Source organism: Lithobates pipiens, unplaced genomic scaffold (genome assembly GCF_037356315.1).
Source record: "Lithobates pipiens isolate NorthernLeopardFrog02 unplaced genomic scaffold, aLitPip1_a1.2 Scaffold_22, whole genome shotgun sequence".
Taxonomy (NCBI): domain Eukaryota; kingdom Metazoa; phylum Chordata; class Amphibia; order Anura; family Ranidae; genus Lithobates; species Lithobates pipiens.
In genome coordinates, this window is record NW_027507784.1 from 16,344,877 (window position 1) to 16,357,513 (window position 12,637).

At 45.1% G+C, this 12,637-nt stretch overlaps 1 protein-coding gene across 1 annotated transcript in view; it reads right to left on the reverse strand.

Moving 5' to 3' along the window:
- LOC143923343 (guanylate-binding protein 1-like) overlaps positions 1-12,611 on the reverse strand; it is a 64,739-nt gene extending 52,128 nt beyond the window's left edge. The window contains exons 1-4 of the mRNA XM_077446955.1: positions 12,486-12,611; positions 5,501-5,688; positions 3,358-3,485; positions 95-204 (exon numbers count right to left, since the gene is read on the reverse strand). Of these exons, the coding sequence (XP_077303081.1) occupies positions 95-204; positions 3,358-3,485; positions 5,501-5,688; positions 12,486-12,601 (542 nt within the window). The 5' untranslated portion in view covers positions 12,602-12,611. The remainder of the gene's footprint in view (positions 1-94; positions 205-3,357; positions 3,486-5,500; positions 5,689-12,485) is intronic.
- Between the last annotated feature and the right edge of the window lie 26 nt (positions 12,612-12,637).

The window sequence follows — 12,637 nt, forward strand, 5'->3', positions numbered from 1 at the left end:
GCAAAGTCCGATCACCCTCTGCCCCAGACGATCTACCTTTCCGATGTTACTGTCGTTAACCTACCACTAAATGGCACTGTATTGTGAAGGATACCGGAGCTTCTCAACTGCATCTTCATCAATGGTTCCTCGGCTGTTGTAGATTAGGACACTGCTCAGCAAGACAGACAGACAAAATATCTTCAGATCATTTTTACTGTTTCCCTGTAAAACAACAATGTCCTCGGGTTACGTGGAGTTTACTGGTCAAGTATTAAAGTGGTTGTAAACCCTTACAACACACTTTGACCTACAGGTAAGCCTAGATTAAGGCTTACCTGTAGGTCCAAGAAATATCTCCTAAACCTACACGGTTTAGGAGATATTTACCAAAAGACAGGCACTGCATGCGCCGTAGACAGCGGCGCGCAGGCGCACTGAGCGCGCCACGGTCAACGGCGATATGCCGCGAGTGGCGGCTCCGGTGCGCATGCACGGGAGTGCCGTCATCGCGGCTTCGCCAAATGACAGCGGCGGAGCGGCGAGACCCACCGAGAAGATGGATGCTCCGGACTACAGGGGACAGCGGTGACATCGCTGGCTCCTGTGTCAGGTAAGTGACACATAATGGACTATGATGCGATGCGATGTGATGCAATGCGATGCATAGCAGCCCATTATGCTTTACCTTAGCAGGGAATGAAAGAGGAAGTAAACTCATCAGGGTTTACTTCCTCTTTAAGGCTGAAATGCTTCCACAATAAGAAGATGTTGGTAACTAGACTTGAAAGCAGCAACGCTACTTCTTTACAAATGGACTCAGAGTCCTTCTCAAACTATGGGACATCATTTGTAATATAGATCCTCAGAAGCAAAAATTTGGTACAGATTTTTACCGTTTTTTTTTTTGATGCACGCTCTATAACTTTTTTGAAAAAAAATACTTTCGCTATGGATGAGACCCTGATTTAGAGTAACTCCCCTTTTGTTGAGAATAAAACAATCCCCCCTGGGTGATCAATGTACGTTGCAGGAATTTTACCAAACTTTGTAGCCGAGTCTGACCTGTTTCCTTACCTGCTAAAGATGGGAAGGTCTGGTTAACCACTTACGGACCACCACGCCTGCAGTTTTACGGCAGCTGTTTGAAGAGGAATATCGTTGTTATGGCAGCTGCCATAATCCCCGGTATCCTCTTCTTCAGCGGGCCGTCCTCTACAAGATAAAAGTGGTCCCTGCGGCGGAAGCTATGAGTAAGCACTGATTGCGGTGCGAAACGCGTCAAGTTTTTCCTGTACCCTGTTATTCCTTTTGCTGTGGATGTTTTGATCTTGTTTTGATGTGACCCACGTTGTTTCAATTAAAGATGGGATTTCAAGTCTTTTTCCAGTGTGCGGCTATCCAGAGTTTTTTCCTGCTTGTTTGCTCAGTGTTTGAAGAGGAATATCATTGTTATGGCAGCAGCTATCTGCCATAATCCCCGGTATCCTCTTCTTCAGTGGGTGGTCCGCTACAAGATAAAAGTGGTCCCTGCGGCGGAAGCGAACGCATACGTGAGCAGCGTCCCGCATATGAAAACGGTGGTCAAACCACACATGTGAGGTATCGCCACGATCGGTAGAGCGAGAGCAATAATTCTAGCCCTCCTCTGTAACGCAAAACATGTAACCTGTAGAATTTTTTAAACGTCACTTATGTAGATTTTTAAAGGTAAACGTTTGTCGCCATTCCACGAGCGGGCGCAATTTTGAAGCGTGACATGTTGGGTATCAATTTACTCGGCGTAACATTATCTTTCCCAATAAAAAAAAAAAATTGGGCTTTACTGCTGTCTTATTTTTTTTATTAAAAAAAAAGTGAATTTTCTCAAAAAAAAGTGTGCTTGTAAGACCGCTGCACAAATACGGTGTGAAAAAAAGGTATTGAAACAACCACCATTTTATTCTCTAGGGTGTTCGAAAAAAACAAAACAATATATAATGTTTGGGGGTTCTAAGTAATTTTCTAGCAAAAAAAAACTGTTTTAAACATGTAAACACCTAAAAGGAGGCTGGTCCTTAAGTGGTTAATTAAAACCACTTGGTGCACTCTCAGTGCTCTTATGGAAAAAGTTGCAGTGTCTGCGTCCCCTTAGAAGTATTTAAAGCGGGAGTTCGGCTGTTTTTTTTTTTAAATCAGCGGCTACAAATACTGCAGCTGCTGACTTTTAAAATAAGGACACTTACCCGCCCAGCGCGCCCGCAATGTCGGCACCCGAAGCCGAATCTCTCGATCGTCTCTCGGGTGCTGCGGCCGCCATCTTGGGTATGGGAATCAGGAAGTTGAGCCTTGCGGCTTCATTTCCCGTTTCCCTACTGCGCATGTGCGAATCGCGCTGCGCAATAAGGATGGTCCCCGCTGTCCCTGGCATCCGTGTGTTTCCCAGCGGACAGCAGGGGGACCCGCAGGAAGTGGCGTAAATATCCGCAGAATCTGCGGATATTTATGCCGGAAGTGGGTGCAAATACCTGTACTGTACAGGTATCTGCACCCCCCCTCCCCCCTGAAATGTGCCAATTGTGGCGCCGGAGGAGGGGAAGGGTTCCGATGAGCGGAAGTTTCATTTTAGGGTGGGGCCCTACTTTAACTCTTGGGGAGTATCTCATCAAAACTGAAATTCCTATTGCAGGGGATGCTTAAAATTGGACTTTATTTGCTTATTAGGCCGCGTACACACGCGGGGACTGTTCGCTCAACTTTGTTTGTCAAACAGTTTCAGCGGACAGTCCGCTCAAAATTAGCATGAGCGGACTTGCCTACACACGACGAACGAACAGTCCGCTGAAACCTAGCGCGATGACGTATACGGCACGTACGACGGGACGAGAAAATCGACGTCCTATACACTGCATTGCAACCTTCGCCGTGTAAATCCTTTCTGAGCATGCGCGCAACTTAGTTTGACGAACAAGCCTACACACGCGGGGACTGTTTGCTGAAGCCCACACACGAGCGGACTGTCCGCTGAAACACTGTTCAGCGGACAAGGTTGAGCGAACAGTCCCCGCGTGTGTACGCGGCCTTATTTTTTTATTTTTTTTATTTTTTACAAACGGATAGTTACCTATTAAATACAGACATACTGTATATGTGAGCTATTCTACCTCCCAATGATTTGTACTCGCATTATTCAGGCACCCTCACCAGACAGTCAGGTCTATAACTACTTCTTTCCTTTACAGATTACCAATATAAACCGGTCACCCACCCACTTCGTAAAAAGACAAAAGCACCGAATGTGATCTATGAGTACAGTGGCCTATAATGGGAGCGAGGAAAGAACCAATATTACTACATCATCTGTTCTGGTTACTAAAGAGGAATTTGGTCAAGGCTTACTTTTTGGACGTCCCCCAGACCTTCTGTGTCCAGCAGGACCAATGTTTTATCTTCCATTACGGGATGAGGGACACACCACATCCAGATACCTTTGGTCTTTGCTTGCACAGCGGCACTCATCTCGAAACCTGAAAGCAGAGGATAGTCCCGGGTACGTATGTCACTTCTTACGGTAGACTTAGTGGCCCATTCTCATTTATGAAGAGACTAAGGCCATATTATTGAGGTATTACATGGTAAAATACATCTGTTACCACACTTCTTTTTTTTTTTTAACCAATAATTTTTATTAAGGGTTTTACATGTGTACATCCAACTATACACAGATAAAGAAAAAAAAGAAAAGAAATACAATAAAATGTGGTGCACGGTACACCATTCAACAATTTACATGCTACTCGTAAATTACACATACTTAGCCCTTGTACACACGGTTGGAGATTCCATTGGAATGTTTCCTATCAGACCGTGTTGTCGTATATTCCGACTGTGTGTGGTCTCCATCGGACTGTTTCCATCGGAGTATCCAACGGACCAAGTTTTCCGACTTGTTGGTAAAATTTTCCGACAAAATGCTCCGATCGGACATACTCCGATCATGTGTAGAGAATTCCGATCGGACAAAGTGCCACGCATGCTCAGATCAAATTCCTACATCAAAGCTATTGGCTACTAGCCTGAACGTAGTCCCGTCGTAACGAAATTACGTCATCACGTTCTGTTTCCGACAACTTTGTCCGACTGTGTGTATGCAACAGTTTCGGACAAAATCCTACGGATTTGGTTGTCGGAATGTCCGACCCGTGTGTGCAAGGGCTAATGCCCCGTACACACGTTCCGATTATCGTAAGACCGATCGTTCGTATTTTGTTGCATACAACTAAGATCGAATACAACAGTGCAAAATGTGTGTAAGATTTCTGTCGTACGATTCTAGTGAAATCTTCCGTCGTGCGTAGCTACGTATTTTAAATGATGTCAAATACGTGTGACTCGTGTGTCCATCTGGTTTATTTTTGTGTTTCTGATCATGCGTGGTGTTTGTCGAACGACTTTTATCGGACGCATACTGTACTGACTACACGATTGTCGTACGATGGGCTGTCGTTCGACCAAAGTTTTCCTGTTTGTCCCTTCGGATTTGGTTGGACGGACTGTCGTGATCGGCTGTCGAAAGCTGCGTACTAACGATCAGATTATCGAACGATCCGTCCGAAAGCGACTTTTGTGGTCCGATAATCGGAACGTGTGTACGGGGCATTAGACTTCCAACCCTACTGAAGCACAAATCTAAACATTCAAACAATTATGCATTGATCTGATGCAGTGGTTCTCAACTCCTGTCCTCGGGATCCCACTAACAGGCCAGGTTTGCAGGATAACTGAAATACATCACAGGTAATATCAGGGGCGGACTGACCATTGGGCCACTCGGGCACTGCCTGAGGGCCCCGAGCCACTAGGGGGCCCCATCAGGGTTGCCAGCCTCAGTATAAACAGGGACAGTATGTAAAAATCTGTGTTTTTTTTTTAAACTCTGTCTCTGAAATGTCCCTTACTGACATCCTCTTGGTCTAAAAATGCTGAGATTATAGCTGCCCCACCTCTCCAGTACCTTCTCAGCCAATAGAAACATGTCTGTGTATACTGTGTGTACATTTATGTGTATACTGTGTGATTGTATACTGTGTGATTGTATACTGTGTGATTGTATACTGTGTGGCCCCATAATCTCGGATTGCCTGGGGGCCCCATAATCTCCTGTTGCCTGGGGGCCCCATGAGTTGTCAGTCCACCCCTGACTGTGTGATTGTATACTGTGTGCGTGTGTGTATACTGTGTGGCCCCATAATTTTGGATTGCCTGGAGGCCCCATAATCTCCTATTGCCCGGGGGCCCCATGAGTTGTCAGTCCGCCCCTATGTAATATCATTTTCTGCGCAGTGATCGCAGCATTCTAGTCTGCATCTCCCTAAGGTTAAAATGTGGCCTGTTATTGGGTCCTGAGAACAGCAGTTGGGAACCACTGCTTTAAAGGGATACAATATGGGGAAATGGGCACATAGAGATGTACTAAACATGTTCTTTATTTTGCCCAGATATACACTTTACTAGCACCATCTGTTGTCACCGGATCTCTCACCTTTTCGATCACCAGCCAACTTGTTCATCAAATAAGATTTTCCAGTACGATACATTCCATTAATGGCCACCACAACCAACGGCTGTTTTATCTTGGACAAGATTTCTACCGCTTCAGCATTGACCCGAAGGCTCCCATCTTGAAGATGTTCAACCAGACACACTGGAGCCTCCATTTTTATATCCTGCCTAAAAAACAAACAGACATGTTTTATATGTGGATACGGCAGTATTAATTACACTATATGCCTTTTTTATGACTTATTATTTTTATCGATTGTACCATTATGTCCAATAACTACCGTATTTATCGGCGTATAACACGCACCCCAAGTTTAGGAGGGAAGTTTAAGGAAAAAAACTTTTAGGAGGCAAGTTTAAGGAAAAAAACCTTACATTTTAAATGCCCATCAATGTAGCCTTCCACTGTCCCCCTGCAGCCTCTCCCAAAAGAGATCTTCAGCTCCTCCCAGCACCGCCGCCGAGTTCTTCGGCTCCTCCCACCGCCGCCGCCGCTGAGATCTTCAGCTCCTCCCGCTGCCGCCTTTGAGATCTTCGGCTCCTCCCGCTGCCGCAGAGATCTTCGGCTCCTCCCACCGCCGACATAGACCGAGCCAAGCCGAGGGTACTCGGCTACTCGGCTCTGCTCGCAGTAACGCCCCCGTCCCGCCCCTTGTCCTGGCTCCTGTGATGGACACAACACCGGGCCAATGGCGGGACGTAAAGGCTAGGAGGCGGGACTAGGCGTGACTGAGAGTGGAGCCCAGTACACAGTACACTCGGCTTAGCTCGGTAAATATAGGCGGCGCTCCACAGACAGCGCAGATCGGCAGATCGGCGGGGGGATCGGCGTATAACACTCACCTATGATTTTCCCATGATTTTAAGGGGAAAAAGTGCGTGTTATACGCCGATAAATACGATAATTATATTAAATTAATTTATACAAATATTACTATGTAAATCATGTGATTACGGTATTATTATATGTAATATGAATCTATTGATATGATTATGTCTCTTTGGAACATGGTTCAATATGACCTTAATACCTAGGCATTACAAACAGCTTATTATTCATTGACCAGCCTCATTTAAAGTCCCATTTAAATACAAACCTTTCTACACAGACATGTTTGTTATAAATCAAGTCAGAGATGAAAGTAGATTTTTCAGGGTCCTGGTGCAAGAAACCACAAAGGGCCCCCCTTACCCCTTACTCACATCAGGGGGCCCTTTATTATGACCCCGCAGTGGGACCCTTTCACATGCTTTGCTGTGGGCCCCCTTGCTGCCATCTTGAACAGCGGCAGAACCCCAGGGCCCGATTGCAAGTGTGACCTTTGTGACCCTGGTAGTCAGTTTTTTTTTTTTTATCTAGGGAGCTGCAGGACCTAGATAAGAGGGGCAGTGGGGGCAGTACATAGAGGAACTGATACCCTCCATTTTCCTCCTGTAGCCGCTAAATGCCTGTGGGAGGGAGAGGAGGAGACATAAGGCTTTCAACGGCTGCAAGAGTTAAATGGAGGGTATCAGTTCCTCTATATCCCACCCTTATCCCTCTGAAGGTCAGTCATAGTGGTGGGTGTAATTAGTACTTTGTTGTCCCTCATGGTTTGCTCTGCTCCTCACCCTTCTTCTGGGACTTGTAGTTTAGACTACAGGAGGGTGGGTGTGCCCAGTGACAGGGGGTTGGAATGCCCAGTGACAGGGGGTGGGATTTAAGGATTTAGGGATTTTTACCCTCCCCCATGATGAGTCCTCTTTTCCCCTATCAGTCACCAGTTTATGGCTCAGGGACCTTGGGTGGAACATAACTGGCTCCTCCATGCTGTCACTGTCCCAGGCAGCCAATGTCAATTCCTCTATGGACCGGATCGGCATGTCTCTCCCACCGCCCGCTTCCTCCAGGGCTCCCTCACAGTGTGTTTGGGCACTATGGTTTTTGGGCTCTAGATATATGCAGAACAGAGCAGGGAGGTGTTGTGGGAGTTTCTGAGGCATGGGTATGACAATCTGGACACTGCACACACACCTGACAGCAGGGCCTGGCAAGAAGAGGTCGCTGAATGCCTGCGGGAGGGAGAGGAGAAGCCGGAATTCAGCAGCTACATGGAAGAAATGGAATGCATCAGTTTGTCCATATGCCGCCTCTCCTATGCAGGTGTACAGGGGAGCTGCACAACCCCTGTAGGTATACCCCCGATTAAAGCTTACAGAAACCAAAATACTTGTGGATCTATTTATAATTAATTTCAACAAAATTATTTGCATATTCTTCGTGGTTGAAATAACCACTGGTCTAGCAGGGCAGTTTTTTATTTTTTAACCACTTTAAAGGCAGCACAGTGGTGTAGTGGTTAGCACTTTCACCTAGCAGGAAGAAGGGTCACTGGTTCGCATTCCAACCATGACACTACCTGCCTGGAGTTTGCATGTTCTCCCTGTGTCTGCATGGGTTTCCTCCGGGTACTCCGGTTTCCTCCCACAATCCAAAGACATGCAGGTAGGTTAATTGGCTTCTGTCCAAAATTGCCCCTAGTATATGAATGGGGACCTTGGATTGTGGGCTCCTTGAGGGTAGGGACCAATGTGAGTGTGCAATGTACAGGGTGAGGGACAATTGTAGACACTATTTCAGGTTGAACTGGATGGACTGGTGTCTTTATTCAACCTTACTAACTATGAAACTATGAAATCCACCTTCTTCCTGCTCAGGCCATTTTTCAGCTAACAGCAATGTCACAATTTAAATAACAATTACGCACGAGACTCCACATAAATATGCCCAGACATGGGAAAGATGGACGCTTTATCACGCCAACGAGAGGTCATCTAAGCCCTTGTACACACAGTCGGACATTCCGACAACCCCAACCAATGTCCGACGGATTTTGTCGAAACTGTTGCATACACACGGTCGGACAAAGTTGTCAGAAAATCCGATCGTTCAGAACGTGATGACGTTATTTCATTACGACGGGACTACGTTCAGGCTAGTAGCCAATAGCTTTGGTGTAGGAATTTGATCTGAGCATGCGTGGCACTTTATCCGATCGGAATTCTCTACAAATGATCGGAGTATGTTCAATCAGAGCATTTTGTCGGAAAATTTTACCAACAAGTTGGAAAACTTGGTCCGTCGGATACTCCAAAGGAAACAGTCTGATGGAGACCACACACAGTCGGAATATCCAACAAAACGGTCCGATCGGACACAATCTGTCGGAATCTCCGACCGTGTATACAAGGGCTAACTGTAACAGTGCTGGCACCAGGGACAGTGCGACTAGCTGAACTCCTCCTACACTTACCAATGCGGGACTTTAATCGCTAAACCTTAATAAAGGGCGCTTTACACCCTTACCCAGAGCTGGGGGGATGTTTGGACCGCCATAGACCAACCATATGCTATACACCTTTGCCCACACCCCTGATCATGCTTTTGAAGCTTGGGGGAGATCGGAGAGACAACTCCCTGCACCATACATTCCTGCCACCCTCTTTCCACTCCCCTCTAACTCTCTTCCCTACCCTTTCCCTTTTCATCCTTCTCCTCCATACTTGACATACCCCCACCCCACCCCCCCCCTTGTTTTTCTTTTTCACAATTTTCTGACTAGCGGAAAACACTCCAGATACAGACACCCCAAACCAACTGAAAGTCGATCGATGGCTCATGACATGATGACTAAACTCCCGACCCCCACATCCTTCGCCCAATTGCTGATGCTCCAAATACACTGCTACTATCCACAACGACCCCTATCCGACTAACAGACACCCAGCATCAACAAGAACAGTCTGAATCATAAGCCTTAAGTCGGCGGAACCTTGACTCTCTGACTGACATAGTAAGAGGTCGTCAAACTACCTTAGCACCTGGGAAATTCCCAGTTGGGGGTTTACCTTTCTTGTTAATGCTATGGATGTAAGAGCATATCGGTTTTGAATAAAGATCTCTCTGTTATCTGTAGTTGTACTATGCACTACATGCATTATTTTAGTTTTATATCACCTGTTAGCCCTTGTACACACGGTCGGACATTCCGACAACCAAATCTGTCAGATTTTGTCCGTCGGATTTTGTCCAAAACTGTTGCATACACACGGTCAGACGAAGTTGTCAGAAAATCCGATCATTCAGAACGTGATGACGTTATTTCATTACGATGGGACTACGTTCAGGCTAGTAGCCAATAGCTTTGATGTAGGAATTCGATCTGAGCATGCGTGGCACTTGGTCCGATGAAAATTCTCTACACATGATCGGATTAGGTCCGTCCGGCCCAGTTGGTCGGGAAATATTTCCAACATGTTGGAAAATTGGGTCGGACGGAGATTCGGACGGAATCAGTCCGATGCATACCACACACAGTCGGATTATCTGACGACACGGTCCGATAAGACTCATTCCGACAGATTCTCCGACCGTGTGTACAAGGGCTTATACAGTGCCTTGCAAAAGCATTCACCCCCTTGGCTTTTTACCTATTTTGTTACATTACAGCCTTTAGTTCAATGTTTTTTTTAAAATCTGAATTAAATGTGATGGATCGGAACACAATAGTCTAATGCCGCGTACACACGATTGGACTTCTCGTCAGAAAAAGATATGATGGCTTTTCCGACAGGATTCCGCTCAAGTTTGCCTTGCATACACACGGTCACGCAAAAGTTCTCTGAAATTACGACTGTCAAGAACGCAGTGACGTATAACACTACGACGAGCCAAGAAAATGAAGTTCAATGCTTCCGACCATGCGTCAAATTGTTTCCGAGCATGCGTAGAACTTTTGCGTGTGGCACTTTGTCCGATCGGAATTCTCTACACATGATCGGAGTATGTCCGATCGGAGCATTTTGTCTGAAAATTTTACCAACAAGTTGGAAAACTTGGTCCGTCGGATACTCTGACGGAAACAGTCCGATGGAGACCACATACAGTCGGAATATCCGACAAAATGGTCCAATTGGACACATTCCGTCAGAATCTCCGACCGTGTGTACAAGGGCTTACTGTTTTATTCTGAAAAACCAATAAAGTCTTTATGGGAAAAAAAAAAACAATTACACTGTACCCAAATTAATATCATTTTTTTTTTTTTTTTAGACAGATAGATTTTGATGGTATTTAATCACCACTGGATTCTTTATTTTTTTGCCACATAAAGGAAAAAAGACTGAACATTTTGAAACAAAAAAAGTTTCTCTACTTTTTGTTAAAAATGTTGCAAATAAATGTTTTTTTTTTCCCATAAATTTAGGCCACAATGCATTACGCTACATTTGGGTAAAAATAACACAAGTTGGGGATGTGGTCTGGCCGCAGATGACCGCCTAGCTGCAGCACTCCAATTCATAGGGCACCACAGCAACTCTCAATGATTGTACCCTCTTGTAATTTTCTCCATTACGAAGCATTTAACTCTTGGGATATGTCCTGGAAGAAGGAGAAGCCTCAGAGTTCCAGGCGACTTCACAAATTGTTCATGAAGCAGCCACAGCATGGACCCCAAGATTGTGCCAGGAAGGAAAGCTGCTGCTGTCCCTCCCAGTCTCCCAGCCTCCAGCGGACCTGGATCTGAATGATTCTTCGGTAATGGAAGAATTTGCTTTCCTGCCTGCTGCCTCCTCTCTCTGCACAACAGACAGAGGTAAGAGAGCAGCCCTATCTCCAGCACGCTCTCCCAACAAACCGCCATCCCCAAAGAAAAAGCACTGGGGGCGACACCATTACAGCTACACAGGCAGACATGCCTAATACTTAGCGGTTCTATATGCTTCTAATAACCCAGCCTCGGAGAACTTTTTAAAATGTATCCTTTTCATGTTTCATGCTGATCTCCAAAGAAATCTTAGAGCTTAGATTACACACATGCCAAACAAATTAGAAGCTGTGTGAGGAGCGTACTGATTTCTTGGAGAGCCAGATGAGTGAAGTGGCTAAAGCTAACAACTCAGTTGTAGATAAACAGGATGACCACTCAACCATTATTTGCCAACTGCAGCTTCAAATTGCTGACCTGGAGGACTGCTCCAGGTGGAACATTATAAAAAATCAGGGGTATCCCTAAATCTGTCAGGCCTGGGGAACTAAATTCATATTTGCAGTAGCTTTTCTGTAAACTAGTCCCTGACATCACTTCATAGGATATCCCTATAGACAGGGCACACAGAATTCAAAAGTTCAGTCATCTCCCAGCATTGGTACCTCATAATACCCTTGCATGGCTGCACTTCTTCCGCATCAATGAGAGATTAATGTGGCCAGATCCTTTCACACATTACCAGAGCTTTACAAACAATCTCTCGCTGCAAGCCTGCATGGCATTTACCCCATTCGCTTCCATCCTTCAAGCTCAGAATATTGTTTACAGATGGAGGATCCCGACCAAGTTATTGGTGACATACTTTTGTGATTATGATGAAGAAATAATACATTTTATAATCTTCTGGTGGAGATGTCAAATTCAGTTAGGCCTCAAGACAGATGAAATAAAGGTCTTTGTCACTTCATATGTTTTCCAAGTTACAATGGATCAACCATTCCAAAATTATACAAGCCTTGTGTTAAAACAAGAATGATAGAAACCGATTCTTCAAGCACTCAACTTATTGTGAATTATACAGAATTATGTTTCCAGGTATTAGTCTTTGGACTAACAAGCAATCATGTTGAATCATTGGATATGGAGGAGAAAAATTAGCCCCCATTGCCCTCAGGCCCCAGAGCAGCCGTGCTAGCTGCTTTGATGGTAGTTTACGACACTAATTTGGATTTTTCAAGACATAACTTCATGTGTTTAACTTTTTTCACATTGTGTGGCAACATTGCATCAAAAGTGAGTTACTGCCTGGTTTAGTATCAGTATGCATGCAGAATAACAAAAATAAAATGAATTTCTATTGATTGCCTGTCTGTGTCATATACAGTATTGATTGCCATTTACTATTACATGCATCCTGAAATAGAAGTAAAATACCTTGGTAAAGTAGCATGATATTCCTTCTCTGGAGTGTCCTGAAAGTAGTCGCTGCTTTTTAAACCTTCAAACGTTTGAGAACTGGCCTCCCAATACTGCGGTGAACATTGAACCATGGCATCTTGTATTTGTTTTTTTGTTTGTACATTTGT